We start from the raw sequence: 26050 nt of genomic DNA, 5'->3' as shown, positions 1-26050 counted from the left end.
GCCCATCGTCTACATAAAAGTCTTTCTCAACAAAGCCTCTGGCATCTGTTCCATACTCGGACTCTCCCTCTAATGCGGTTCTCCGGAGACCATAGGTTGCAACTGCGGGTGAAGGGCTGTTTCCAAACACGTGGACCCTCATACGATATTCCACCATCTCTTTATTGGTGTCATTATCCTTGTACCACAGAAATCTGAGGAAGTTCCGGTGGTCCTCTCTGACTAGGAAACAGTGGAACATCTGTTCAATATCGGCAGTGATGGCGACAAGCTCTTTTCTGAACCTCAGCAATACTCCTACCAAGTTGTTTGTTAGGTTAGGACCTGTGAGGAGAACATCGTTAAGGGATACACCTTCATGTTTGGCGCTGGAGTCGAAGACAACCCTGATTTGATTCGGTTTTCGTGGGTGGTATACACCGAATGAAGGCAGATACCAACACTCTTCGTTCTTCTTCAAGAATGGAGCAGGTTCTGCGTGGTTGTTGCGGAATATTTTGTCCATAAAGGCAACAATATGTTCTCTCATTTCAGGTTTGCTGCTCATAGAACGCTGAAGAGAGTTAAATCTGGTCTGAGCTTGAGCTCGGTTGTTTGGGAGTCTTACCCTGGTAGATCGGAAGGGTAATGGAGAGACCCAATGGTTGGTTTTGTCTTTAGAAAACTCACAGTCCATTATTCCGATGAATTCTCTGTCCTCTACTGACAAGGCTACTTTATCGTCGTCCTTGGTTGTGAGAAAGACTGATCTTCCCAAGTTGTCGATATGCAGAGAAGAAGCGATGTCAGGTAGCTGTATTGTGTCTGGAGACTTCTCTTTCACTTCATAGTGATGAGGACATGGCTTTAAGCAGGTTGTGCGCCCATCTCCATGCACATAAGTCTTGAAGGAATCAATTTCTGATCGATCAACGCACACATTTCCTATGACTACCCATCCCAAGTCCAGTCTCTGGGCGTATGGTGCATAGTCAGGCCCATTACACTGCTGTCGCACCTTGTGTACCCTTAGATTGTCTCTGCCGAGCAGGAGTAGAATCTCTGCGTTATTGTCCAGAGGTGGAATAACACTAGCGAGGTGTCTTAGGTGTGGTTGATGAAATGCAGCTTCTGGGGTAGGAATTTCATTCCTGTGGCTGGGTATTTGGTCACATTCAACGAGCGTTGGTAGAGGTATTTCAGTCTTCCCATTGATAGGAGAAGCAATGAATCCCTGGGCTCTTCTGCCGCTAGTCTCAATGCGACCTGAGCAGGTGTTCAAGGTGTAGGGTTCTGATGGTCCATTAATTCCGAAGGCTTCAAAGAATTTGGTTCCTGCTAGGGACCGGTTGCTTTGGTCGTCTATGATGGCATACACCTTCATTGCCTTTTCTGGATGTCCCTCAGGATAAACCTTGATGAGGCATATTCGGGCACAACATTTCTGTGTTTGGCCCTCTCCACATACCTCTGAGCATGAGCAGGAGACGGCTGTGGTGGTGTCAGTCTGATTCTTGGGCTCCCCGCCATGACTTGGAGTGGGAGTGGTGGTGACTGCAGCCGGTGTGTCTCTAGCTAGCTGGGTTGGGTGCATGGCTGAAACGTGTTTTTCACTGTGACACTCCTCACACTTGACAATGGATTTACAGTCCTTGGCCATGTGTTCAAGTGATGCGCAGCATTTGAAACAGATCCCAAGCTCTGTGAGGACTTTCTTGCGCTCCTGTAGGGTTTTAGATCTAAACCCTCTGCACTTGTTCAGTGAATGCGGTTTTTTATGGATGGGACATTCTTGATTGAAAGACTTATCTCGTGATGAGATGGTGTTCTGTTTATCTGTGCGTGCTGCAGGTGATGGTAGCTCAGTCTTCCTGACACTCACAGTGTTCTTAATGTCTCTGCGTTTGTGTATGGCACCTTCATACCTTGATGATGATGATGTTGCAGCTGCCGAAGTGTTGAACTCTAGGAAGTCGAGGCTGGGGTCGTTCCTCATCTGGGCCTGCTCATCAATGAACTTGCAGAACTGAATAAATGGGGGAAAGGTGACGTCATTCATTCTTTTGTACCTTGAGACTGACGTTGCCCATTTCTCCTGCAGACTGTATGGCAGCTTCACCACGATTGGGTTCACTCCATGAGCTGTATCCAGGTAGCACAGCCCAGACAGACGAGGGTCTCTTTTGGCGAGCTCCAGCTCCATGAGCAGATCACTTAGGTCTTGAAGCTTGTGGACTTCTTTAAGGTTGATCTTTGGGATGTCCTGCAGTCTCTTGAATAGGGCTTTCTCTATTGCTTCTGCGCTGCCAAAGGTGCGTTCCAGTCTCTGCCATGCAGCAGCGAGACCTGCTTCTGCTTGTCCCACATAGACGGTTCTGAGGCTCTTGATACGGTTTGTAGAGCCTGGGCCCAACCACTTGATCAGGAGGTCGAGCTCCTGTTCCGCAGTGAAGTTGAGATTTGTGATGGCTGCCTTGAAAGTTGCTTTCCAGGCCCTGTAGCTCTCTGCACGATCATCGAATTTCGTGAGACTAGTGTTGATTAGCTCTCTGCTCACCATGAACCTGGCAAACTCAGACATATCTGATTTCTCACCACTTGTTGCCACGACGACTCGTGATGCCCCTGGGGCGTATGGGCTGCCTGGCATGAATGGATGAGATGTTCCCGGGTAAAATGACGTTGCTGCAGGGTTGAGCTGTGGTTTAGCCTCTGTAGATTCTGATGACCGCTGCTTGAGCTGTGGAAGTGGGTCAGGAAACACTTGGTTGCCATCTTGCTGTGGTGGCTGTGTTTGAGAGGGCACCTTTTGGTGACTGTTATTAATTTGCTTGGGTGCTTTAGGTGGCACTGGCACTGGTAGAGGTAAGTTGGAGGTTTCGGTGTTGTCGGCTTGGACGGTACTGCAAACCGGGGTTGCTACAGGTAACTGATTCAGTACATAGTCTCTTGTGCGATCAACTGGATTGTCTGCTTCCAGTGGTGGCGAGTCAGCTGGATCAGGACCTTGGATCAATGCTTGCTCAAGTAGTCTCACTTTAGCTAGCGCAACTTCCTCTTCCATCTGTGACTGAAGAATCTTTATCCGAGCCTCCGCTTCTGCCCTTTTGGCTTCTTCCTCTACTTCTCTTTCTGTGAAGGAACGTCTCACCTTGGATTCCTCTGCTCTTATGCGGGCCTCTAGTATCCTGTCGCTCAGGGCTGAGCTTCTTGAGGATGATGACCCGGATGACCGAGAGGAACGTCTAGATGAGGTTGATCGGTGTGATCTGGTTTCTTGCTGGTGAGAGATACGGTGTTCTGCCTTGTCTATGGCATTTTGCACCTTGGCATCTCTTTCTTTGTCCACCTCTTCTGCCTTGCTCAGGTCTGAAAGCGCTTCGTCAATTTTAGAGTCTTTTAGAAAGGTAATGTACCTTGTTGACAGTCTCTTGTATCTTTCATGAGCTGTGTTCAGCCGTTCCAGAGCGGCTTGTAAGCATGTGGCATCACCTGATGAGGATTGAAATCTTGACATGTAATAGGTGACTCGTTCCGACTGTTCTTCCAGGTGTTCACATAGCTCATCTTTCATAGTGTGATAGTTTTCAGTGGCCTTTATCGTGGGTTTGGAAGAGTGCTTCGGTCGGACAACTTGGTCTGCTGAAAGCATGGGCTCTGCCTCCTGGGCTTCATAATGGACAGTATCAGGTTGTATTTGCTCTGTTTCAGCAGTGGGGAACTGTCCGAGGTCTTTTTCGGCCATTTTTATATAAGGTGTACTGTCTCTTTAAGAAACTTGACTTTTGAATAGGGGTCCAAAAATCGTTGTGCAGCTCTGCAAGGACTCCCTGATGAGATTCCCAAGGTGTCTTTAGTAAAACTTGGGGTTCGCAGTGCAGCGGTGTGCAGTAATGGGGTATAATGTACTGCAAGTCTATAGAAGGAGTATAGCAAGAGAGAAACAGCAGGTGCATAAACTGTCCCTTTACAATGCAAGCAGAGGTGACACAGGACGTGGCAGATTGGAGAGCTTCCCCTTAGGCTTGTCCAGGCATGCACTGTGCAGGCAGACTAGTGCACAAGGCTTGTTGCTAGGCAGATTACATGGGAAGTTACAGGGCTCTTAGGGATCTGTAGCCGGGGTATTGAGCTCTTAAGCAGTCTTCTGACTGTTCTGTCCCCACTTAAAGGCGATGGAAGGTGCGTAGTTGTGAGAGGTTGTGAGAGTCTTACCTTCGTTTTTCCTATAGGTGGGGCAGACAGGACCTTGAGCACTCCAGAGTGAAAACATGCACAAGCTGAGATGAAACAATGGTGGTTTATTTTCTCCAAAGGTCAGGACATGCAGAGTGCAGTAATCCAAGTACCTGGCATTGAAATCTCGAGTGATGCTTGCCTCTGTAGCTACTACGTGTGGTCAGAAGACTTTGCTCCTAGTAGCTCAAGTAAGGGATGTTGCTCTCACAAAAGCTCTGACTGGAATGACAAGCCAGGAAGTGATGCAAGAGGGTCATCAGACACTCCCATGGGCTGAGCAAAAGAAACAGAGGAGCTGAAAAGTCTGACCAGTAGATGGCAGCAGAGACAGGCATGAAAAACATTAAATAACAGTTTTAACTAAGACAAATAGAACAGCACATTCAGAACTTTTTCTACCTTTTAGTATTGCACATAATCTGTACAAATTCAATGAGAAACAAATGTGGTTGCATAAGTTTGCATACCTTCTTGTAATTGGGGATATGGTTGTGCTTAGAATTAGGCCGGTTTCACACATCCGGCTTTTCACCGATTTGCCGGATCCGCCGCTCTCCCATACAGTGACTACAGTACAGTGACAGCGCAACAAGTGCCGGTCACATGCTGTCATGTGACCGGCGCATGTGACCCGGAAGTTACAGCGCTGTCACTGTACTGTATTGTCTGTACGGGAGAGCGCCGGATCCGGCAAACCGGCGAAAAGCCGGATGTGTGAAACCGGCCTAATTCTAATCACAACCATATGTGTGAAACCGGCCTTAGTCAATCACATTTACACTCATAGTCAGTCCTCGGCCGCCATCATTTAAAGAGATTTTACCTAATACCATAGAAGGTTTTGCTCTTCTAGGAGAATTTTCCTGACATGTTCTTAGTTGTGTTTTTAGGAAAAGCCATAGTCTGTCAATGGCTGACAACACAGCAAAGGGATCTTTGTCAGTAAATATGTCAGGAGAAAGTGCAAAACATTTTACATAGCATTAAATCTACCATAGACTCTGTGGCTTAAATTTGCCCCAACAGTGACATTATCGAGAACTGAATGTCCCTCAAAACTGAAGACAATACAAGAAATAAATTGACTTGGGAGGCTGACAAGAGGGCAACAGCATCATTAAAGGAGCTGCAGGCATTTCTGGCCAGTACTAATTGTGTACTGCATGTGATAGAAATCTCCCATATTCTTCATATGTTTACCTAAGGGGTAAAGTATAATGAGGGAAGCCTTTCTTACAAAGAAGACCATCCAGGCCCGGCTACATTTTGTCAAAACCTACATAAATTCTCCCAAAAGGTGTGGGAAATCGTGTTATGTCTGATGAGAACTAAGGTGCAACTTTTTAGTCATAATTTCAAAAGGTGCAAAGCCAACACCGCATCACCAGAAGATGAGCATCCCTACAGTAAAGCATAGTGGAGGCAGAACTGTGCTTTTTGGCAGTTTTTTTGGCAGCTATAACTTTTTATTTAGTCGGGTAGAGGGAATTATGGACAGTTCCAAATATCTATCAATCTTGCAAAAAAACCTTCAAGTTAAAAAGCTGAATAGGAATTTCACATTTCAGCACGATATCGACCCTAAAGGTCCAGTCACACTAAGCAACTTACCAGCGATCCCAACAACGATAGGGATCGCTGGTAAGTTGCTAGGAGGTTGCTGGTGAGATGTCACACTGCAACGCTCCAGCGATCCCACCAGCAACCTGACCTGGCAGGGATCGCTGGAGCGTGGCTACAGAAGTTGCTGGTGAGCTCACCAGCAACCAGTGACAAGCCCCCAGCGCCGCTTGGAAGATGCTGCGCTTGGTAACTAAGGTAAATATCGGGTAACCAACCCGATATTTACCTTGGTTACCACCGCACGGAGCTACACGTGCAGAGAGCAGGGAGCAGCGCACACTGAGCGCTGGCTCCCTGCTCTCCTAGTTACAGCACACATGGGGTTAATTTCCCGATGTGTGCTGTAGCTACATGTGCACAGAGCAGGGAGCAGCGCACACTGCTTAGCGCTGGCTCCCTGCTCTCCTAGTTACAGCACACATGGGGTTAATTACCCGATGTGTGCTGCAGCTACATGTGCACAGAGCAGGGAGCAGCGCACAATGCTTAGCGCTGGCTCCTTGCTCTTCTAGTTACAGCACACATGGGGTTAATTAACCCGATGTGTGCTGCAGCTAAATGTGCACACAGCAGGAGCCGGCACTGACAGTGAGAGCGGCGGAGGCTGGTAACAAAGGTAAATATCGGGTAACCAAGGACAGGGCTTCTTGGTTACCCGATGTTTACATTGGTTACCAGCCTCCGCAGAAGCCGGCTCCTGCTGCCTGCACATTTAGTTGTTGCTGTCTCGCTGTCACACACAGCGATCTGTGCTTCACAGCGGGACAGCAACAACTAAATAATGGCCCAGGACATTCAGCAACAACCAACGACCTCACAGCAGGGGCCAGGTTGTTGCTGGATGTCACACACAGCAACATCGCTAGCAACATCACAAAAGTTGTTCGTTAGCAGCGATGTTGCTAGCGATGTTGCTGTGTGTGACGGGGCCTTAAGTGACCTCTATATCAGCACAGAATCACGGTCAGAAGAAAGTCAAGACTTTGGAATTGTCCAGCCAGAGCCCAGACCTGAATCCAATTAATAATCTATAGGTGACCTGGAGAATTCGCTGTACACAAAAGATTCCTCCACAACCTGACAAATGTGAAGCCACTGCAAAGAGGAGATGGCACAGATCGGCAATTCTAGATGTGCCGTGTGATAGACTCTGACTCAGATTTACCTGGTGTTGGTGAAGTTCATTTCTTGAGTTGAAATAGGTATTAAATGTTCGACATAAGCAAAACTTTCCTAATGTGTAACTGTCCTGTCTCTTCCCTCCAGAAACTCCGAGAAAATGTCCTCCAGGAGAACGGCCTTGTGGAGCGTCATGCCTATGCTATAACCAAGTGTGCAGAGGTAAATAATGATGACGTGCTAATAAACTTTATTGTTCAGTGTGCGACACAACATTGGGTACATGGAAACCAACAGCAAGTAGATCCTCATTTAGCTCAATTTTGGAGCAGAAATACGGACTGACATTTTATAGGACTGACTGCAATGCCAAAAGTTTTTAAAACATTTTGTAATATTAAAGGGGTTTTCTGGGACAATGGATATTAATGGATCGGTCATCAAATAATGTGGGGTCCGGCTCCAATCAGACAAATTAACGTTCCTTTGTGTGACTGGGGCATTATTAAGAGACCACAGAGTTATGGTCATAATTACCTACTGTTTCTGTCCTTCTGATGCAAGGTAGAATTTAGAAATTCATCCAGTTGTGCAAAAATAATTAAAGTAATGTTTAAGTCTTGTCACAGGTTGCCTTTCGGAACGGATTTGTCAGACTCATTCGATTGTGGAATCCATGGGGGTCTGGAGAATGGAATGGGAACTGGAATGACAGGTAACGCGGACTATCGATGGTGTCGTAAGACGCTTTCAAATTATGTGTAAAAGGCTCCAAATTATTCACATTGTGATATATATATATAGCTCTGGCAAAAATTAAGAGACCGCTGCAAAATTGTCAGTTTTTCTGATTTTTCTCTTTATATTTTTGAGTAAAATGTAAATTGTACTTTTATTCTATAAACTACTGACAACATCTCCGAATTTCCAAGCAATACATTTTGTATTTATTTTCTGAAAATAAGAAATGGTCAAGACCTCAACTACTGCAAAGAAAACAAGGTCATATTCATTTGGAAACAACAATACTAATAATGTTTTACCAAAAACCAATTTCAGTTATATAAAGATTAGAGGATCACTTGAAAACCAGAAAAAACTCTCTAAAACATCACTTTTATTAATACTGTTAAAATACTAAAATAGTACTGGATTCTGGAATAATATCCAGAAGTAAGAATATCAACAAGTCGTGCTTAGTGATAACTAGAACAGGTCTTGAAGGAGGGGACAGGGGACAGGGGGTGTACACCGCCTATTATATTGAATTAATTTTGATAATTATGAGGATAAGGTAGTGGGTCTAGTAGTCCCTGATGTTATTCCCTACCTAACCACGGAGGTCAAAAACACCTTAATTTACTGGGTGCCCCCCGTTCCTCGGCGGCTAGCCCTATCTGCCCCTGTAACTACTCCTGACCTTAACCCACCACCAAGTGAATTGTGCAGCGGTGCATAACAGTCATGTGTCATAGATCATAGCTAATTACAAATATGAACCCAAATCTCATATACAAATGAAGGATTTCAAATCACAGTTTTACAAATTACCTATATGGCTACAAAACTGGGATGATACATGAAATTAGGGGTCTAGGCAAAGGATGATGGACCTGTGGTCCTAATATTTATCCTGCCAGGACTAACTTGATCCCAGCCCAAATCTCATATACAAATGAAAGATTTCAAGTCACAGCTTTACAAAATACCTATATGGCTACAAAACTGGGATGATACATGAAATTAAGGGTCTAGGGAAAAGATGATGGACCTGTGGTCCTAGTACTTATCCTGCCAGGACTAACTTGATCCCGACGCGTTTCCCTCCAACGTCTTGGGGTTCATCAGGGGATATAGATATATCAAAATATCTCTAGTCTGTTAAGGCCATCAATCTCCTCATTGTTCATATTCTCCATAAAACCAGGGTCCTGTATGGTCCTTAAAATAGGTCCAGTTAGAATGCCGTACCCCCCCAAAATAGGTGCTGGATTTTCAATGAAAAATCCCTTCCAACGGTACCAGGAAGGCTCTCTAAACAGTAGGTGTCTGTAATGACAACCTTTCACCGTGGCATCAGGTCCCTTGTTGATATTCTTACTTCTGGATATTATTCCAGAATCCAGTACTATTTTAGTATTTTAACAGTATTAATAAAAGTGATGTTTTAGAGAGTTTTTTCTGGTTTTCTAATAATGTTTTACCTCAGAAATCAATATTTTATGTAATAACCATGATGGTTAATCACAGCTTTCATGCGTCTTGGCTGCTTTCCACCAGTCTGTCGCACGGCTTTTGGGTGACCTTATGCCACTCCTGGCGCAAAAGTTTAAGCAGTTCTTCTTTGTTTGATGGCTTGTGACTATCCATCTTCCTCTTGATTACATTCCAGAGGTTTTCAATGGGGTTCAGGTCTGGAGATTGGGTTGGCTATGACAGGGTTTTAATGTGGTGGTCCTTCATCCACACATTGATTGACCTAGCTGTGTGGCATGGCCCATTGTCCTGCTAGAAAAAAACAGTCCTCAGAGTTGGGGATCATTACCTGAGCAGAAGTAAGCAATTGTTTTTCAAGGATAACCTTATAAGCGGCTTCATTCATACGTCCTTCGCAAAGTTGAATCTGCTCAATTCCAGCCTTGCTGAAGCATCCCCAGATCATCACCGATCCGCCACCACAGTGGGTGCAAGACGTGGCTTGTACGCCTCTCCAGGTCTCCGTCTAACCATTAGATGACCAGGTGTTAGGTAAAGCTGAAAATTAGACTCTCCAGAGAAGATTACCTTACTGCAGTCCTCTATGCTCCAATCCTTATGGTTTTTGGCAAACTTCAGCTTGGCTCTTCTTTGCTTCTCATTGATGAAAGGCTTTTTTCTAGCCTTACATGACTTGAGTCCTGCCTCTAAGAGCCTGTTACGGACTGTTCTTGCCGTGCACTTCACCTCAGCTGCCATTTGACATTCCTTTTGTAGGTTACTGTCATGACCAGCCCAATCTTCAGACCTGAACCCCATTGAAAACCTCTGCAATGTAATCAAGAAGAAGATGGATATTCACAAGCCATCAAACAAAGAAGAGCTGCTTACATTTTTGCTCCAAAAGTGGCATAAGGTCACCCAAAAGCAGTGTAAAAGACTGGTGGAAAGCAGCCAAGACGCATGAAAGCTTTGAATACAAATCAGCGATAGTGGCTGGACCGCCCCCTAGGTGAGAATTATAAAAGTGATATTTACATTCTACAGAGTGGCCTGAGCTCTTATATGCAGTATTCTAGTATGCTGTATATAAGGGCTCACTGGTGGTGGCCGCAGCTCATAAGGGAAAAACCTGGTGACAAGTTCCCTTTAAATTTAAAATCAGTGAAGTGCACACATCCTTAGGTCAAATTACTGCAACGAGTTTTTGACATGGAGTATTTTGCTGCGCAACAAACGCTATGTCTTACAGTTCTAGCAAAGTGGATGGGATTTATAGAAATATCCTGCCAGCTGGGCTTGTGTTTTTTTTTTTTCTTTCTACATCAAGTAAACTTACCTGCAGTGCAATTTGTAAACCCACAACCTGTCAACTTCGCTGAATTTTCTGTTCAAATTTTCCTCATCGAATTGTATTAGATATGAAATATCTGCAGGTATAAAAAAGTATATGTGTTTTTGTTGCGGGCGGGGAGGGGACGCTGCGCTCACCCACTGCTCGGGTCCGGCTGCTGCTGCTCGGTGGCTCGAGTGGTGGGCCGGATCCCGGGGACTCGAGCGGCGCTAGTCGCCCGTGAGTGAAAGGGGGTGGTTTGGTTTAGGGATATTGTTCGTGACGCCACCCACGGTTGTGGTGAGGTTGTGGCACCACCGCTGCTCTGGACGGGGATCCCGGGAGCGGTGACAGGGAGCAGCTTGGATGTTGTTTCTCCCCTCCGTGGATAGGGGGGTTGGTTGTCCCGGGGCCCGGTGAGGGAGGGATGGCAGGCGGGTTACGGGGCCTGGTGAGGTGCAGGGTCACGGGGGCAGCGCGGTGCCGCACGGCACGGTGGTACTCACTCAGCCAATAATGAATGCAAAGTCTCCAGTAAAGCAAACGGCTGGATGGACGGGTCCCACAGACGGCTGCGGTAGTTCTCCCGGTAGGTTGGCGGTTGGCTGTGTTATGTTCACGGTTCCAATGGCTTCCCACCGGTAACCCGCTCCCCAGCTTAGATGGAGGCTGAGGGAGCCCCTTTTGCCCGCAGGCTCTGGCCCTGGGAGCTGTAGCCTTGGCGGTGACTGTATTTCCCTTCACGGTTTGAGCTGTTGCCTTCAATCGGGTCTTGACTGCTGGGAAACCCCGGAGGTTCCCTTCGCTAACGGATTTGACCGGTTTTACGGCGACTCCTAGCCTGGTCGGGGTCCGTAAGCCCTGCCGAATGGTGCTGGCTTCTCTTCGCTCCCCGATCCGGTACCAGCGGGCCACCGCCCGTCCCCGGTCCTTACGGTTTACGTCAATCAGCCTCTCCTGCAGACGGTCACCACCGTCTGCCAACCTTGCTGTATGTGCCCGGGCCACGCACCCGGACACGGTCAGTCTCCTCTAGTACCACTTCACTCCTCAACTCCTCAAACTCAAAACTAAACTGACTTCCTTTTCCCGCCTCCAGGACTGTGAACTCCTCGGTGGGTGGGGCCAACCGCCTGGCTCCACCCCCTGGTGTGGACATCAGCCCCTGGAGGGAGGCAACAAGGATTTTTGTTTGACTTCGGTGTGCCTAGCCGGGGTGTGGGGTGTGTTGTTGTAGTACCTGTGACGTCCTGGCTTGTCCAGGGCGCCACATTTTTAGTGCGTTTCCAAAGCAGAAATACACTAAAACCGCATGTATTCCACTCATGACTGGATCAATAAAGTTCTTTCAAAGCCATGTAGCAGGAAGTAACAAAAAAAACCTTAACTTAAACTTGAATCTTAACTTAAAGGTATGGTCAGAAGGCCAAAGTAATTTTTCTCCTAAATCCCTATCTATTTAGTGTCATAGTCTAAACTATTTTCTAATATGGCTGCATTACAAATTCCCTACCATTCTTTCACTAGACTGTTATTCTGTTTTATTTCCACGTCTTCTCTGATGACGCTTCATATGAGACTCCCAGTGCAGGCTGGGATACTCAAACTAAGCGTCATCAGAGGGCAGAGGCAGCAGTCACTTCCACAGCCTCTGTCCACTCCCTGAAATGAAGAGTCATCAGTGACACTCGTTTCAGGGTCTGGTCTGGTACCTGTGCCTGTGCAATTTGCATAATGATAGCGCAGTCTCCGAAGCCAGCTCAGTTCAGCAGCAATGAGCCAGCAGCAGAGCACACAGTCAGAGCAGAGTCAAAGTGCCCAACATGCAGACACCGGTGACATCACTGGCAGGGGGCAGTGCTGGTCTCTGCAAGCCGGGTATTCTGACAACGCCCTCTCCTGCTGGTTTGTTGATCTGAGCTGACAACAGAATGCATAGTGCACCGAACATACAAACAGAGCAGGGACGAGCCCAGCCCCTGAAACAAGTGGAACTGATGACGCTTCATTTCAGGGAGTAGGCAGAGGATGTGACAGCGACTGCAGCCTCTGTCCCCTGATGATGCTTTGTTTGAGTATCCAAGAATGCACCAGGATTCTCAAATGAAGCATCATGAGAGATGAAATAAGGAAAAAATATATAATAGCTGTTAGATAGTGTAGATAGGGAGGACAGGGAATTTTTAATGCAAGTATATTAGAAATTAATTTAGATTATGGCACTAAAAAGATAGGGATTTAGAATGAAGATCACTCTACCTTCAGACCAACTTAAAATATGACATTCCAAAAAGAGACAAAAAATGCAGCGTCAATAAAAACACATGTAAAAGAAATATGCAAGTAACTTAATTTAGTTAAAAGGTGCAGAAAATCTGCAGCATAAAAACTCACCGAATACTCGATATTGGCTTTAAAAAATAAAGAACTCCAAAAAACATAATTTCATGATTTACTCCTCTTAGGTGCCCATTATGGAATGAAGTGAGAGAGAAGGACAGATGGAGTCTGCAGAGAATCGATGATGATGATGGGGAGTTCTGGTGAGATTCAATACTAAGTTAGGACTGATGTAAGTGATAGCACTCACTGGAGAGTCTCGCCCTCTGCTCGCCCATCGTATTCAGCTCTATTATGGCTGGAAAGTCAATAATCGGAGCAGTATTGGACTGGGGTAGCCGGCACCCACCGGTAACATTGACTCTGGGGGTCCGCTTTTTGGCTACATGCAAATATCACTTCACCCGCTATCATAAATTTACCTCTGCTTCTATATTAATAAACTGAATAGTTTGCTAAATAAATGATGATTGTCTTTACATAGTTGCTACTGCTGCTCATGTAGGGGACAGGTGGTCCCACTTCTAAAGTGGGGCCCACCAGGGGTTTCTCCTGTCTCCCTGTGCGCTAGTCGGAGCCTGAATCACAGATTGGACAAGCCTCCTTTTATGATGCTGGTCTGAATTTCCAAACCAGTAATCCCAAAGTTTAAGTTTACTCTTCTGTTATTAAAGACTAATGTTGAGCGGACCCTGATCGGCAAAATCCGGATCCGCGCGGTTTGAGCGGCAGATCCGAGTCCGACCGGGACGCGGGATTCCGGGAGCGCGATCCAGATTTGGCAATCCGGGTCCCAATTTTTATTTTTTTTTCTCTCTCTCTCTCTCTCACTCTCACTCACTCACTCACTCTCAGTCTCTCTCGTCCCGGATTCCGCTCCCCAATGACATATATGGGCCCGGATTTCGGATCGGATCCGGACTTCTTTGTCAACCCGACGCTGATCCGCCGGACCCGGATTATTGCCAGTCCGCTCAACTCTATTAAAGACCCATTGACCCATCTGAAAATTTAAGCTTCACCTATAACAAAGGGAACATGGACATATTATACCATATATATTAAAAATACATTTTTATAAAAATGCATAAAACTTGTCTCAGTACAACATGGTGGCCTTTGGTGCCTGTGTGGCTTCCTGTGCAGCCCTGGGACAGCGCACCATATTTAACAACTGCTACTCACCCCCACTACTAGCTAGCTATGATGCAGACATGTTCTGCTGGACTCTTCAGCTCAACTCTTTATTCCAGGCTGTTTGTTGGCATGTGTCTGACCTCTATTGTCAAAATACTGAAACTTTTTATGCTATCATATTATTAGAGGAGTGGGCACACATTCTAATGCTGAACCTATGCTGTCCTATGACACAGGAATGTCACCAGCACCTTAGTACATTTGATCTTTAAAGGACACAGTGCAAATCCCCCTCTCCTAATGACCGGTACTGTGACACCCATTGTCATGCTCATGACTCAAGTGGCTGGTAAACCCCGTTCTGCTCCCCCACGTGTCATATCACCTCATGAGTTGCTCCTGGCAACATATTTGTGACGCCCTGGGCAAGCCAGGGGTCACAGGTCATTACACCACCACACCCTACACCCCAGTTAGGAACACCAAGGCTACCAAAATCCTTGTTGCCTTCCTCCAGGGGCTGATGTTCACACCAGGGGGTGGGCCAGGCGGTTGGCTCCGCCCACCAAGGAGTACACCGCCCTGGAGGCGGGGAGAAGCAGGCAGTTCAAGCTAGGGGAGTGAAGTGGAAGGAAGTAGTAGTGGAGCAAAGAAGAAAAGAGTAAAAGTGAGAGTAGAGAAGAGTGAAGTTGGTCCAGCTGTGTGCAGGACAGAGTCAGCAAGGTCAGTAACGGCGGTGACAGTCTGGAGGGGGATTGCTCGGAGGTTGCTGGAAAGACCGCGGACAGGTAGTGGCCCGGCGGTCTGGAGCAGTATACGAAGAACAGTCAGCACCAGGGCAGGGGCCTCTCGGACCCCGGCAAGGCTAGGAGTCGCCGTAAATTTGCCAAATCCGTCAGTGAAGGGGACTTCTGTCTCCAAACAACCAAGTCCCGACTGAAGGCAACAGTCCAACCATTGAGGAGAGACACCGCCAGGGCACCAGTTTCTCAGGGCCAGCGCCTGCGGGCAAAGTAGGGCTCCTCCGGCCCATATCCAAGCCGGGGAGCGGGTTACCGGTGGGAACCCATCGCTACCAACACAGAAATATTAGGTGCAGGACAAAGGGACATCACCGTCACCTACTGGGAGAGCAAGTGCAGCCGTCCGTGGGAACCGTCTTTCCAGCCGTGTGGCTTACCGAAAAACTGTGTCAACGTCTCAGGCTGAGTGAGTACCACAGTGCCGCAAGGCACAGCGCTGCTCCCGCGTCCCTGTGCCCACCAAGCCCTGCATCTCCCAACTCATCACTGGGCCCCGGGATCACCAACCCCTACCCACGGAGGGGCAACACAACAACTGGCTGCTCCATACCATCCTTCCCGGGATCCCCAGACAGAGCAGCGGTGGTGCTAACAAATCACCACAACCGTGGGTGGCGTCACGGACAATAACCAATCCCTATACCCAAAACCCCCTTTCACTCACGGGCGAGGAGCGCCGCTAGAGTCCCCGGGATCCGGCCCATCGCTCGAGCCACCGAGCAGCAGCAGGCCGCAGCAGCCGCAGCAGCCGGACCCGAGCAGCAGTGGGAGAGCGCGGCGTCCCCTCCTCCGCCCGCGACATAGTCAGCTCAGCTACATCCTCCTGTTGATGGAGAGTTTCCACCCGGCTGCAGTAAGACATGGCCAGACTCTGCAGGTGCAGGTGTGCAATCTTGTGCCTCCTGAAAGTGTCCCGGCTCTGACCTATCTGCTGTCAGTAGTGAATTTATTAGACAGGTCTTCCCATCAATCCTTGCCTGATCGTAGTTCCTAGTCAGTTTGTCTTCTAGTGTCCCATGTGTGCGCTTGTCAGTATTAATTTTCCAGTTATTGGCCTGCCTCGTATACCTGTCCTGTCTGACCTCTCTGCTCCTGACCTCGGCTTTGTACTCTGATCCTGTGACCCGACCTAGGACCATCTGACTACGTATTTCTCTTGCCCTCCTAAGTTGCTGCAGTCCCAGAAACTACCCTGGAGTGGTACCTGGTGTCTATCAGCAGCCCAGACTATCCTCACCATCAGAGACTCTGGTGAAGACCCAGTAGACACTTAGTAACGCACCTTGTATACAGAAATGCTATGACTACAACATGTAAAACTCACAAAGCTGCGGACGTGAAGCGATACCTCATGGTGGAGGGGTCGCATATGTACCGCCCTGCGCTCGGCTGCAGCCGAGTCGCTCGGATCCGGGCTAGTTTGTAGGTGGCTTGAGCGCCTCCGGATCGGGGGTCACTTCGCTCTGAAAGGGGCTGGCGCTTCGAGGGGGGGTTAGGGTTACGGCCGAGGCCGTGGTTTTTGTTTGAGTTCGTGACACCACCCACGGGTTGTGGTGAATGTGGACACCACCGCTGCTGTTTACTAGGCACCCGGGGGAGATGTTGTGCAGCAAAGGTGTTAACCCCTCCGTGGGCAGGGGTGATGGCCCCCGGGACCCGATTGATGTGATATGTCAGTGCTTGGCGGTGCAGGGCGATGCGTGGCCCGAGGGCACAGTTGTACTCACTATTACAGTACACAAGAGTCTCTGGTAAACCAAGGAGATGGTGGTCGGTGCCCGCAGCTGGCTGCGTCTGGTCCCCCTACTCGGGTTGGTGGTCTCCGCCTTTCTCCTGCACTTCCTTTGTAGCTGTGGACAGCCCGTGCTTCAGCAACGGGAGCCCGCTCCCTGGCGTTGTGTGTGTCGGGAGAGCCCGTCTGCCCGCAGACGCTGGCCCGTGGGATCTCTTTGCCTGGGCGGTGGCTTTTTATCCCCCTCTGTGGGCTGTTGTCTTCAGTCGGGACTTGGGTGGGAAAGGACCTAAAGTCCAGACCTCAATCAGTTAATTAACTGGGTCCACTGGTTTATGGACCGAGTTTCAGGGTCTGAGTACCCCCCTTTGTGCTCTGGTTTCTAGTCGGTTCCCCCGGTTTGGTACCGGCGGGCCACTACCCTGTCCCGGTCCCTTACGGTTCCACCAAGCCATCTTCCCGACTCCTGCAGGCTGAGGCCACCGTATGCCTCCTAGCCAGAGGTGACTGGGCTCCGACCCAGACACCTGACGTTAGACTATGGCAGACCTGGGCACTTGAACTTCACTCTTCTCTACTCCAAAACTATCTAACTACTGTTTTCCTGCCTCAAGAGCTGTGAACCCCTTGGTGGGCATGTCTAACCGCCTGGGCATGCCCCCTGGTGTGTTAATCAAACCCTGAGGGAGGTGACTAGGGTTTTCAGGGTGGCTGCTGACACCTTTTTAGGGGACGGGTGTTATGCAAGGGCCTACCTGTGACTACCTGGCTAGTCCAGGGCGTCACACATACACCTGCTGTTTGATGTGACCTCACAAAAAGAAGTCTAATGGGGTCAGGTCAGGTGAGCGTGGAGGCCACTCCACACAGCCACCATACCCAATGACTTGTAGGAAGGTCTCCATGAGGTATCGCTTCACGTCCGCAGCCTTGTGAGTTTTACACGTTCTAATCATAGCATTTCTGTATGCAAGGTGTCGATTCGTATTGAATTGATGATGCCCTACAACTTTGTAATTCACTTTTTTTCTCTATCTCCTTTCGTTTTCGAGGTAATAATGCTAACTCCGTTGTTTTCCACCAGGTGGCGCTATAGGTGGTTTCATTGTGTAGCGCATGGCTACTTTACTATACCTAGACACCACTTCTATGCCTATAGCTGCCGCCGTTCCTAAGTTAATGGCGGTGGACAGGATATGGGTGGACACACTGTCTATACAATATAGTGCATACCTAACTGTATTAGACATGCTGCTACGGTTATATGCTCACCTGATGAGGTGGGTTCTCTAAGCCGTAGGTCAGTATTTGTAACACGGACTGGCGACTATTGCCCAGAGAGCTGGCTTTGCCAGATGGTACTTTTAGTAGTGAGGAATGGGACAGCAGAGTATGCAGGTTGGCAGGCAGACATGGGTAGTAGAGAACACGAGGAGACAAAGAGCCAGGAGTTTTTGCTCTACACAGGAACTGTAGACATATAGTCATAGAACTTCTCGCATTGCACTCTGACTGATGTTAGTCAATGAGGCAGAGCAGGTGGTCAGCTTTTCTCGTACAGATTCTGGATGCGAGAAAAGTCGCATCATGCTGTGATTTTCTGCTAGAGCCGTACACCTCGCACCCATTCAAGTGAATGGGTGCGAGAGAAACATCAGACTGCACTCGGATGTTATCCCAGTTCAGTGCGATATACGCACAGACTGACAATGGAGGAGATGGGGGGATTAATCCCTCCCTCTCCTCTGCAGCGCATTCCCTCTCCTTCACAGTCGCATGACACTCGGCTCAGGCTCGCAGCAGAACCTGAGCCGAGTGTCATTAGCATATCGTATCCGATCCTCTTGCATCACATGCCATACACTCGTGTGAGTCCAGCCTAATGGACATTGACAGCGATGCAGACAGTAGGATACCCAATGGGGCACTTGTGGAACAAGTCCTTACATTTTGTAAGATGGTGGGGGACCCATTTTCAACCTTTTTACAGCCCATTTTCTCTATGCCATATGTAACAGCCTGCACAAAGTAAAAAACGACTTGGGCCATAAGCTAACGTGGCTGTGATAGTGGACCATGTGGGGTTTGAGAGGGGAATTAGGGAAGTAAATACTAATACAATTTAGGTTCCAGAAAATTAGCGAATGATGTAGACAAAAGAAAAGAAAATGTTCCCACTTGATCAAGATCATTTTGGTGATGTGGGTTCTCCACCATGATGCAGATCCTTCTAGATTTCTGAAGAGCCACAGGCCACCAAAAGGACGTGGTCACAACCAAACTGGCCAACACTCAGTAAAATAGTCTTTATATCAAATGCACCAGCAATATCAGGGATCGACTCGCACAACCCACGCGGTACTGTACCATTTTGAGACCACAGTAAATGACACGATAGGTGGTCTCTTTACCAAACCTAAAAGAGACAAAAAAATTCTCAAAATATACAATGGCCTGATTTTCTCAAGACCGGAGTTCTACATCAATTTCCACCTCTGAATGCTGATAATCACAAGTTCACTATAGTTTGTATTTTTTTTCAGGATTTGTTGGGAGGATTTCATTAATAAATTTTCCAAGCTCATTATCTGCAATCAAGTTCCTGATTTTTTTGATCATGCAGATCAACACAAGAAATGGGACAGAAAAATGTTCCGAAGACGATGGACGAAAGAGAACATTTCCTGGAATAAAATGGATAAAGGTATTCATGTCCAAAATTTGGGGACCTCTATAGTGGAAACACTATGGGTGCTGCTATTTAAGATGATACAATAGAGGTTAAGCTGTGCTCAACTGCTATGGCACTGGTGCACGGGAGAAAAAACTCCAATAATCAAAATATGTACCCCGGTACACAGTAAGGAAAATGAAAAAAGACAGTCCAGGTATTGTGGTATGCTTGTGCTTTTTTTGTTATTAAATCTTGTGGAAAACCATTCTGTCCGACGTTGCGGCTCATACAAGAGCCTTCATCGGAGACAGGTAAGTACTGGGACATACATGGTATATAAAAGAGAAAAAAAGATGTTTTTACAATCACATCATAATATGGCATCATCCTATTTAAGAGGAGTCATCTCAGATATAATTCCTTATAGAATGTGACCGATGGGACAATAAGCTGAGTGATTCCGGTCCCACTCCGTGCACCCCCAACAAACAGTCTCCTAGTATTAGACTGTGATAATCTAGATGAATAGCTATGACTTTAATAAAAGGACGATTTAAATCTGTTATTGTCACAATGATCGAGGAGAACAGGGGACCGGTGCTCCTAGACTGACCCTCACACAAGGCAACCCTAGCTATACCTGACCTAAGAGTTACCTCTGAAAGTGAGGATGTCTGAGCCACCTACTTGACCCTGCTCCTGACCAGCCCTGATCTTATTTCCCCTCCCCACAACCCTTGGGTAGGGCCGGGGTAGGAGTGATAAAGCCAACAGAAATAAGCAAACAGTGAAACCAAAACTCTATCTCTCCCACTCACACAGAAGCATGAGACAATAAGAGCTTAAGAGAAAAATAAAAGCAGGGAGGAAACAACAAGACAGCAGGAGAACTCCACAACAACTCCAAGCACAAAGCAATACAATTATCAAAAGGACTGGGACACAACAGCACACAAAACAACACAGCAATAAACTATAGTCGGCGTGGGAATACAGATTCCACCATCTTAAAAAGGTGAGAAGTAAATGTGATAGGCTTTCAAAAACATGTGATCCTAGAGCTAACTCTTGCCAGCCTGACCATTAATGATCACACAGCTGATCAACGCTTGAGCATGCCAGTGTAACCCAGACACACCAGAAAAACCATAGTGTGGAGTGTCAGAATCCTTAGTATGAACAGCGTCTGATGTCACCATGACATTCGGCGAGTTTTGCGCAAACCTCTGTGTGACAATTAGAATGTTCAGGCTCATAGAGTGGGGTTCTGAGATAGGAAGATCCCTCTGTGATATCCATATGCCCTAATAGAGTAATAGAGCAAATAGCCAGGGAATGGGACTGCAACTTTGAGAAATGACAGCATTCTTTTGTCTGTAGCACCATACATAGTCCTTGGACAAAAGTGGCACTATTTATGACTGCAGTACCAGACACAGCCTGTGGGCAAAAGGGGTGCTGTTTGTTTTTTGGATTTTCTTTTAAACAAGACTCTTGTTTCTTACATCTCTTTTACTTTAGAGTTCCTCAACAAGAATCCTATGTACAAAATAACAGTGACCGCATGTGATAAAGCTGATAGAGGAGTAAACGTGGTTGTGTCTCTCATGCAAGCCAGCAGAAACCGCCACAAATATGGCGACTGGCTGCCGATCGGCTTCGTGGTGTTTAAGGTATGTGGCGCCTCGCCGAATGATAGCTGATTTGCAAGTATAAAAGGAAAATAGAGAAAATGTCTGAATATGATGAGATAGACGGGAGACAAGCCTACAACCTGCCATAACCCTCAGTCTGATACAGCGCCGCACTATCAGCTCTACCCTCACCTACTCTATCCTCACCTATCCCTTGTAGACTGTGAGCCCTCGCGGGCAGGGACCTCTATCTTCCTGTAGACTTTGAGCCCTCGCGGGCAGGGACCTCTATCCTCCTGTAGACTTTGAGCCCTCGCGGGCAGGGACCTCTATCCTCCTGTAGACTGTGAGCCCTCGCAGGCAGGGACCTCTATCCTCCTGTACCTGTCCGTGTCTTGTATTGTTTATGATTATTGTACTTGTCCCTATTATGTATACCCCTTTCACATGTAAAGCGCCATGGAATTGATGGCACTATAATAATAAATAATAATAATAATAACTAAAGCTGATTCTACAATCTGATAATTGTCCCAGCAATCAGCCGCAGAATACAATGTGTCAACACAGAGTGTGTAGCTGAAAGCTGCATTGATTACATTGCTTGTCCTTATTGATCACGGCTTTTAAATTTATAGCCGTTAATATGGTACTGTCATGTTAGAAGACTGGTCTCCCTCATATGGGACAAACAAAACCGATGCCGCTGCATCCCTCTTTAATGCCCTGTGGCACACTACTCTTCTTCTGCAGAGCAGAATTCCTGTGATGGGTACAGTGTGTGGTTTACTATTGTCTTGCTGAAATATACAAGGTCTTTCATGAAATAGACATTGTCTGGATAGAGATATGTTATTCTAACACCTTTATATAATACATAGCATTAATCGCAGCTTTCATGTGTAAGCTGCCCCTGCCATAGGCACTAATTCAGCCCTATATATCAGAGATACAGGTACTGTGTACTGAACACGCAGGGCACATTGCATGAGGTTTCCATATAGAATTTCACATTTTGATTCATCCGCCCACAGAACACTTTACCATTGTGGGCAGGAAACATGGCACCGTTTCTGGGTCATGTTGATATTTGGCTTCTTCTTTGATGATAGAACTATAACTTGCATTAGTGGTTTGTAGGGCAACCTGTGATATTAGGCAATGATTTCTGTATTCCTGAGCCCACACAGTGATTTACAAGACTAAGGCGGGCTTTGCACACTACGACATCGCAAGCCGATGCTGCGATGCCGAGCGCGATAGTGCCCGCCCCCGTCGCAGCTGCGATATCCTTGTGATAGCTGCCGTAGCGAACTTTATCGCTACGGCAGCTTCACATGGACTCACCTGTCCTGCGACCGTCGCTCTGGCCGGCGACCCGCCTCCTTATTAAGGGGGCGGGTCGTATGGCGTCACTGCAACGTCACACGGCAAGCGGCCAATAGGAGCGGAGGGGCGGAGATAAGCGGGATGTAAACATCCCACCCACCTCCTTCCTTCCGCATATCCTACGGGAGCCGCGGTGACGCCGGTAGGAGATGTTCCTCGCTCCTGCGGCTTCACACACAGCGATGTGCGCAGCCGCAGGAGCGAGGAACAACATCGGACCGTCGCGTCAGCATAATTATGGATTGCACCGACGCTGCACCGATGATACGATTACGACGCTTTTGCGCTCGTTAATCGTATCATCTGGGCTTTACACACTATGATATCGCCTGCGACGCCGGATGTGCGTCACTTTCAATTTGACCCCACCGACATCGCACTTGCGATGTCGTAGTGTGCAAAGCCCGCCTTAGTCATGGCTTTATTTAATGGAGTGACTTCTGAGGGCCCATAGATTACAAGTATCCAATACTGACCATCGGCCTTGTCCCTTGTGCACTATGAATCTTTTGATGATATGTTCTGTAGATGGTAAATAATCAAAGTCTTTGCAATTTTTCACTGAGGAGCATTTTTCTGAAATTGTTGTATAATTTTTATACGCAGTTGTCCATGGACTAGTAAAGCTCTGACCATCTTTGCTTCTGAGAGACTCTGCCTCTCTAACAAGCTCTTTTTTACACAAAGTCATGTGGCCGAGTTGAAAATTTACCCTCTGGCTGTTTTTCATTAGTACCACCTACTTTTTCATCATTTTGTTAACCCTGTCACCAACTTTTTAAGCTGTTTTGCCTCCATCAATTTTTAAATGAGTTAATTTTTTTCAAATGAAATGGAAAAATTACATAGATAATGAATCTGGTTTTCCTTACATTTCAGTTTCCAGGCTCTCAAGATAAAATCCCAGATTCCCTCTTGACACCTGAGAAAATATCCACTATTAAGTCTTCAAGGACGTACAATATCTCTGAGGCGTTCCACCTGGCACCGGGGCGGTACGGCATCATACCGTATACCACGCAGAAGCAGCACGAATCTGCTTTCCTCTTTCAAGTTTTCCTGAAGACTGAAGGCTGCGCTGAGTAAGTAATTCTAGGCCTCTTCAGCATCGGATCCTGTGGACATTATTAGTTTTAATAACAATGGCTCCAAATCTCATGTTATTTGAGTCAGGAGACCGAAATAGCATTTACATAAGTTATTTACTAGAAAACATGATTGCAATACCCTAATGTGTGTTCTCCCAGTAACCAGAGTTGCTAACTTGATTTTTGTTTATGGATGTGTCCAAAAATTATGGATAACTCGTCCAAAAATTATGGAAAGCCAATGTTTTTTTACAGATTCTTTGCCAATCTCTAACAAATCATTACAATTTTAAATTAGAACTATAACTAAGCACATAATATGTAATTGGGAACTGTGATTGTCATGATAATTTGCACCAGCTTTTCCAGCTTCTAAAAAATTTCAGACATTTTTTATTTAAAGGGAACCTGTCACCAGATTTTTCCCTATTAAACTAAAATAATCCCCTTCTGCAGCTCCTGGGCTGGTTTCTATGAAGGTGCTCCTTGGCCCTGACTCCCCTCTCAGACCCCAAAAATAACTTTATAAAACTTGGCCCTTAGGTATGCTAATTACGTGTGTTGGCCAGATGGGCGGGCTCATTTTCTGCTCCATTCCCCCCTCCTGCCGCTGATCGCCGTCCTCCTGTCTTGATTGACGGGATGACGCCCTGCGTCATCCTCCTCGTCGCATTTTTAAATTTCGCGCCTGTGCAGTTAGGTCGGCTCGCGCAGGCGCAGTTCACTCTGCCATATCGCGGGTAGAGCAGAAAACATAGCTGCCCTCGCTCGCGCTGGTGAACTAAATGCACTCTGTGTGCGCTCTTCTGAGGTAGAATGGGCAAGAATTTCAGTCTCTCCATGTGCAAAACTGATAGACACATACCCCAAGAGACTGTGCTGTAATCGCAGCATAAGGTGGTGCTACAAAGTATTAATTTAAAGGGGATGAATAATATTGCACGCCCCAAATTTCAGTTATTTATTTTTTAAAAAAGTTTAAAATAAGCAATAAATATCGTTCAACTTCACAATTGTGTCCACTTGTTGTTGATTCTTCACCATAATATTAAAATTTTTATCTTTATGTTTGAAGCCTGAAATGTGGGAAAAGGTTGAAAAATTCAAGGACCGAATACTTTCACAAGGCACTGTATTACTGCCTGCTCCAAATTAGACAGTGAAATACATTTCTAGGTATTGCTAGTTACTGTTGTAAATTTGCTAGAGAAGTAGCTAAAAAGGTCTTGGCAGTTTTCACTGCCTGCTCAAAATTACTCATGATTGTTTGTAGCAGTCAGGTAACCCATGATGCTCCATTCTAGTTACCTGTTCACTGCAGCAAATCATGGGCCTCGGTGGTCATGTGATCAAAGAATGCCATCACTTCCTGTGCCACCAAAGATCAATGCAGCTGCCAGTGCTGAATCCACAGGCCTCAAAGCAGGTCATTTTATTGGTTTAAAACAGACCCTTCCATCTTTGAGTTGTTCCTAGAAGTTGGACAACCCCTTTAATCATAAACAATATTCCAAGCTATTCAATAAATTGCATATTTTAGTGTTCACTTATTACCAACAACACCTTCTCTATAAATATTATAGAAATTAATTATTTTTATTAAACGTATTTTTTTTTTATTTATTTATTTCAGTGGCTTCAATTAATGATGTAGAATTAATTTATTATCCGAATCAACACTGAATATATAAAGAATGGATGAACAAAGCTTGGGTAACACCAGATTGGTGGGAATTGACCAAAACCAGAAAGAATTGCGCAAATCCTGAATATATAAGAGCATATCAATAAATTAGAAAACAAATAAAAACTTAATTTCAGTAATTCAATACAAAAAGTGAAACGCAAATATTATATTATAAATATTATATTACACACAGAGGGATCTATTTCACATTTATTATATATTATATAGAGTCATTACACACAGAGGAATCTATTTTAGGTGTTTATTATATACTAGAAGGTGGCCCGATTCTACGCATCGGGTATTCTAGAATTTACGTATTGTGTAGTTCATGTATGATTTTTGTTATATATATATATATATATAGATGTTGTTGTGTGTAGTTACCAAGTGTTTGTGTAGGCGCTGTACATGTTCTGAGTGTCGCGGGGGGTGAGAGCGGTGTTGTATGTGTGTTGTGTGTGTTGCGTTGTTTGTGGAGCGCTGTGTGTCTGTAGCGTTGTGTGTGTGTGTGTGTGTGTGTTGTGCGGTTTGTGTGTGTGTGGTGTGTTTTGGGGGGAGGTATGTTTTGAGCAATGTGTGTGTTGTGCAGTATGTGCGTATATTTGTGTGTGCAGCGTTGTCTGTGTGTGTGGGTGTCTGTGTAGGGCGTTGTTTGTGATTCCTAGTGTGTGTGTGTTGTGCAGTGCGCGTGTGTGTGTGTGTTGGGGGGAGGTGTGCACCTCCCATCGTGCTCCATCCCCCATGCTGCGCACCCCCCATCGCGCTGCATCCCCCATGCTGCGCACTCCCAAACGTGCTCCATCCGCCATGCTGCGCACTCCCAAACGTGGTCCATCCGCCATGCTGCGCACTCCCAAACGTGCTCCATCCGCCATACTGCGCACTCCCCATCGTGCTGCATCCCCCATGCTGCGCACTCCCAAACGTGCTCCATCCGCCATGCTGCGCACTCCCCATCGTGCTCTATCCGCCATGCTGCACACTCCCAAACGTGCTCCATCCGCCATGCTGCGCACTCCCAAACGTGCTCCATCCGCCATGCTGCGCACCCCCTATCATGCTCCATCCGCCATG

General features: G+C 46.7%; 1 protein-coding gene across 1 annotated transcript in view; it reads left to right on the top strand.

The window, feature by feature from the left end:
- Positions 1–23284, top strand: part of LOC142295927 (calpain-13-like) — a 50921-nt gene extending 27637 nt beyond the window's left edge. Inside the window, exons 8-13 of the mRNA XM_075339053.1 lie at positions 7108–7182; positions 7590–7675; positions 12955–13032; positions 19045–19205; positions 20697–20848; positions 23078–23284. Coding sequence (XP_075195168.1) covers positions 7108–7182; positions 7590–7675; positions 12955–13032; positions 19045–19205; positions 20697–20848; positions 23078–23284 — 759 coding nt within the window. The remainder of the gene's footprint in view (positions 1–7107; positions 7183–7589; positions 7676–12954; positions 13033–19044; positions 19206–20696; positions 20849–23077) is intronic.
- The last annotated feature ends 2766 nt before the right edge of the window (positions 23285–26050 follow it).

Source organism: Anomaloglossus baeobatrachus, chromosome 3, assembly GCF_048569485.1.
Source record: "Anomaloglossus baeobatrachus isolate aAnoBae1 chromosome 3, aAnoBae1.hap1, whole genome shotgun sequence".
In the NCBI taxonomy this organism is placed as follows: Eukaryota; Metazoa; Chordata; class Amphibia; order Anura; family Aromobatidae; genus Anomaloglossus; species Anomaloglossus baeobatrachus.
Note: the sequence above shows the minus strand (reverse complement) of the source record. Positions and strands in the feature narration are given on the sequence as shown.